This window comes from Arachis ipaensis, chromosome B01 (assembly GCF_000816755.2).
Source record: "Arachis ipaensis cultivar K30076 chromosome B01, Araip1.1, whole genome shotgun sequence".
In the NCBI taxonomy this organism is placed as follows: Eukaryota; Viridiplantae; Streptophyta; class Magnoliopsida; order Fabales; family Fabaceae; genus Arachis; species Arachis ipaensis.
This window is the reverse complement of record NC_029785.2, coordinates 136,437,088-136,442,059: the sequence shown is the minus strand read 5'-3', so window position 1 is coordinate 136,442,059 and position 4,972 is coordinate 136,437,088. Positions and strand designations below refer to the sequence as shown.

Sequence of the window (4,972 nt, the reverse complement as noted above, 5' to 3'; positions counted from 1 at the left end):
GTATTTTGTCAAAGCTTTTTCTTATGCTGCCAATAATTATATTGATGGTTATATTCCTCCTGGATATAATAAATTGAGGACAACTTTGCTTGAGAAAGAGAAGCAACATGTGGAGAGAATGTTAGAACCTACTAAGAATTCATGGAGTGGAAAGGGAGTGAGCATTGTAAGTGATGGATGGAGTGATCCCCAAAGGAGGCCTCTTCTTAATTTTATGGCTGTAACTGAAAGTGGGCCTATGTTTTTGAAAGTTGTAGATTGTTCAGATGAGATCAAAGACAAGGATTATGTTGCAAAGCAAATAAGAGATGTGATAAGAGAAGTCGGTCTCTCAAATGTAGTGCAGATTGTGACTGATAATGCGCCGGTTTGTAAAGCGGCTGGTTTATTGATTGAAGCTGAATTTCCATCTGTTTTTTGGACTCCTTGTGTTGTTCATACTCTCAACCTTGCTTTAAAGGACATTTGTGCAGCTAAGAATACAGAGAAGAATAATTTTGTTTATCAAGAATGCTCATGGATTACTCAAATTGCTGACGATGTTTCTTTTATAAAAAATTTTATTGTTAATCATCATATGAGGTTATCTATTTTCAATGAATTTAATACATTGAAGTTGCTTAATGTTGCTCCTACTCGATTTGCTTCTACTATTGTGATGCTCAAAAGATTTAGGTTGTTAAAGCAAGGCCTCAAAGAGATGGTTATAAGTGAGAAGTGGTCTTCATATAAGGAAGATAATATTGGCAGAGCTGAAGTTGTTACAGAAAAGATTTTGAGTGAAAATTGGTGGCAAAAAATTGATTATATTCTTGCTTTCACAAATCCTATTTATGATGTTTTAAGAAGTACAGACACAGATGCACCTACTCTTCATTTGGTCCATGATATGTGGGATTCAATGATCAAGAAAGTAAAAAGTGCTATATATCTCTATGAAAGAAAAGATGAACAAGAGTCATCGTCCTTCTACGATGTTGTGCACTCAATATTAGTTTAAAGATGGACAAAAAGTAGCACACCTCTTCATTGTTTAGCACATTCATTGAATCCAAGGTAACTTTTTACATTTATTGTTTATAACTTTAATTTATAAGTGAAGATAATTGAATCATTATTAATTTATGCTTAAACACTAATTATATAGGTATTATAGCCACCAATGGTTGAGAGAAGATCTTACACGAGTTTCTCCTCATCAAGATATTGAGATCACTAATGAGAGAGTTAAATGCTTGAAGAGGTATTTTCCTAATGAAGAAGAAAGGAGAAAGGTAAACATTGAATTTGCAAACTTTTCTGATGGTAGAGGTGTCTTTGATGATTATGACTCTTTGAATGATAGAGGCATAGTTGATGCAAAGTCTTGGTGGCTAATTCATGGTAGTAAAGCAAAATTTCTTCAACTAATTGCTCTTAGGCTACTAGGGCAACCATCTTCATCTTCTTGTTGTGAAAGGAATTGGAGCACATATTCTTTTATCCATTCCCTGAAAAGAAACAAGTTGAAGCCTAAACGTGCAAAAAATTTAGTATTTGTCCACACTAATCTTCGTCTTCTTTCAAGAAAAATTCCACAATATAATAAAGGAGAAACTATGATGTGGGATATTGCTGGAGATGCTTTTTCACCAATTGATGAAGAAAATGGTGTTCTTGAAGTTGCTCACCTTTCTCTTGATGAACCGGAGTTAGAAAGAGTGACTTTTTCTAATGATGAAGATATCAACCATATATGATGGAGAAAGAATGACTTTAGATAACTTTTTTTTTGTGTACATGTGATGTACAAAATTCTTACTATCTTTATTAAGACATAGAAATTTAAAATTTTTATCTTTTGAATACCTATACACTTTAGGAAAAATACATATCATATGGTTGTTTTTGAAATATCTCTATTAAGACATATCTCTATTTAAATATATTATATTATTAATATATGCGTATCCCCGTGTCCGACAACTTTTTAAAATTCGCGTGTCGCCGTGTCGCGTGTCGTGTCCCGTGTCCGTGCTTCATAGAGTTTAACACATTATCACAAATCATTTGGGTTCTCTTAAACAATAATAGTAATAATAATAATTAAAAAAATGATACACAGAAAGCAAACAAAACTCGTGAATGCATCACGGTAGCAAAATGTAGCTCGTCAAATAATAAAAAACAGAAAAGCAAATGTAGATTTGACTCTCCTTACACCAATTGATCCAAAAATTAAAGATTTTAAAAGATCGCCTATAATTTAAAGAACAGCCTTATGACTGAGGATCCCAAAATAAGTGTTATCACACCACAGTGTAATTTGTTCATTGTCCTCTACTCCATTTGATTGAGGAGCTTCCATTGAGCACGCAACACTATCCTTCAGGACAGATGCAGTTTGTGCCCGTCTATAAATAGCATATGGGTTGGTATGGTATGCACGACAGAAAGGAAAGTGTCAAATAGATTAAAAGCGATCCTTCCGTTTCCGACCTGTGTACTTGGTATCCGGAGGTACAGCATTTCCTCTTCTTCTCATCTGCTCCTTCTTCCTCTTTATCCATTCTTTTCCCTTGCCACTCTTATTCCATTTCTGTTTCTTCTGGGGTCTATGCCTGTCTGAAACTCGTACCTGCAGTATTTTTATTTTTGTTCAATAAACTAAAAGCTCAAACAAGCAGGGGAGAAGGGGGAGGGGGGAATGCTAAAAGCCACGATTTTTTGGAGTTCTAATTCTCTAGAGAGCTCAATTTGTCTCTGGAAAGATCTAAAATGAATTAATAGTTATGAAGAGACACTCACAGTCTGATTTTCTTCATCTTCACTGTCATCATCAGAGCAACTCTCCCCATTGTCATCTTTACCCTCCGGCATTGAATTTACTGCTCTTTGACCACATGTGAGAACAAGAAATTCTTTTCTCTTCTTAGTACTGTCATAAGACAATTTCAAGTTAGTCGACCACAATGCACGGGAGGGCTAGGCAAAGAGTCATAAGCTACCGATGCACATTTGCAAGCAAGTTAAATATACAGTTCAAGATGATCCTATCCAAGATAAATTATGTAATAAATTTCAGCTGGTTTGTGCAAACAATGTAGAAACAAAACGAAAACTGCCAAGTGAACAGAGGAATGGATCACATACATCTCTTGTGCTTCACAATACACACTTATTTACCTCATCAAAAGGACACAAATTTAGCTCAATTGATAGCCAGAATGTCCTATGGCTAGATTGACCAGAAAATAGGATTACAACACCAAACACTTGAAGACAACAATTTTTGGAGGTTGATTGAACAACCAATAAGAAAAAATGTAATTCCTCTTGAAACAAATCAAGCCTTAGTAGTTATGTAACAAGTGTTCAAACCTGTGTGGGAAATCAACAACTATACCACCAGCAAATCCAGCGCGCATAGCAGCCTTCAAAATCAATTCACGCTGGTTTATATTTTCAGGATAAATTTGAAATACTGCTCTAGCTCCATTTGCCAAGCATCTGTACAAAGAAGTGAAAAAAGCCCTACGAGAGGGGGAAAAAAGTGTATGTTATTAGAGCAACATTTATCAATACAAAAAATAACCATTAGATGTTTGCAATTTTCCAAGTCCTTGAGTTAAGAGTTTAAGGAGATTCAAATTATAAATAATTAAAAGTGGACTAAATAAGAAACGGAACGTACTTCAATCTTAGTATTGGATTGTGAGACGATTTATCAGCATTGCATAACCACTGGATCATCATCAAATAAGTTCACAAAATTAAGAATAGAAATAAGAGTATGAGACACACAAAAAGGGTTGATAGTTGAAAACCATGATTTATTCACATGATAAGGTTCAAACCAGAAATTTTTCTTGATTCGTTATATTGGATTATACAATTTTTAAATTACAATATTTACTACGCATTACAAATACATTGAGACACTACAGAAAGGTTCTAACCAAGTACCAGTAAAAAAAATTCTTCTCAAAAGGCATTACATTCACTTCCAATATGGTGTTCATGCTGTGGTACTCATAATCTATTATATTTTCTTATCCTCATTTATTACCATTATTTTGTTGTTCCTAGGGTGTTCCTATGCATACTTCTGCTGCACTTGGTTCACTATTAGCAAATCTCTACTAAAGTAATGCAAAATCCAATTCAAAGGTAGAAAGTTTTCCTAAATCCTAATGCAAAATCCCAAAGCTAAGACATTTACAAAAATTATTAATTAAAGCACACCTGAACAGCAGATATACTAATGACCCCATCAATTACTCCAGGACGAAGCCCTAAACCCTGAAACCAAAAACTAAAGGCTATTAAGAAACGAATTAAACAGGTGAAATGCACAAAATTAAGAACCAACTTGGAAACTGAAAGTGCTTTAGGGTGAATACCTGGCCCATGTCACCAAGTAGAAGGTCACCCTCAACCTCTCGCTCAACAGCAACATCTGAGAGTTAAAATTAGAATATGTCAACAAACCAAAAGCAAAAGCAAAATAACAGGAATGAAGGAATAACAAAAATTCATCTAAACTCAATCTATCTCCCTAAAAAAATAAATATATAAATAAATAAATAACATACTGAGCATTGATGGGGAAATGTCAAGACCAATCCAGTGATGTCCATTCTCTGAAAGTGTCTCACCACTAAGTCCTGATCCACAACCTACATAGAACAAATAAACCAATATTACAATTGTAAAAAAAAAATGCTACTTCCACATTCATAAAAGCATATTCATATGATCATGATAAGCATAATAATGATAAGATAATGAATTACCTATATCGAGGAGTAACTTGGGAATGCCATCATCGGGCAAAGCAAGAAGCTCGAGGGCTCTCTCCGACAGTGATGCCTATTTTTGTTTGTTTTAATTCGATTTAACATAAACAGAAATTAGTTCAATAAGCTCATCTAAGAAGTAAACATAATCAGGATCGGAATTGAGTATAGTAAAGGGAAAAGAAGTACAGGTA

At 34.3% G+C, this 4,972-nt stretch overlaps 2 protein-coding genes across 3 annotated transcripts in view; one reads left to right on the top strand and one right to left on the bottom strand.

The window, feature by feature from the left end:
• LOC107615719 lies at positions 8-1,980 on the top strand. Its single transcript, XM_021106993.1, has 2 exons — positions 8-1,056; positions 1,148-1,980. The coding sequence occupies exon 1, from the start codon at positions 119-121 to the stop codon at positions 998-1,000; it is 882 nt and encodes a 293-aa protein (XP_020962652.1). The 5' UTR covers positions 8-118; the 3' UTR covers positions 1,001-1,056; positions 1,148-1,980.
• LOC107642644 (probable 18S rRNA (guanine-N(7))-methyltransferase) overlaps positions 2,066-4,972 on the bottom strand; it is a 3,866-nt gene continuing 959 nt past the window's right edge. For both annotated transcript variants that reach the window (XM_016346067.2, XM_016346059.2), the window contains 8 exons: positions 4,776-4,853; positions 4,575-4,658; positions 4,383-4,438; positions 4,225-4,281; positions 3,674-3,723; positions 3,361-3,513; positions 2,788-2,917; positions 2,066-2,617 (listed from right to left, as the gene is read on the bottom strand). In XM_016346067.2, coding sequence (XP_016201553.1) covers positions 2,453-2,617; positions 2,788-2,917; positions 3,361-3,513; positions 3,674-3,723; positions 4,225-4,281; positions 4,383-4,438; positions 4,575-4,658; positions 4,776-4,853 — 773 coding nt within the window. In that variant the 3' untranslated portion in view covers positions 2,066-2,452. The remainder of the gene's footprint in view (positions 2,618-2,787; positions 2,918-3,360; positions 3,514-3,673; positions 3,724-4,224; positions 4,282-4,382; positions 4,439-4,574; positions 4,659-4,775; positions 4,854-4,972) is intronic.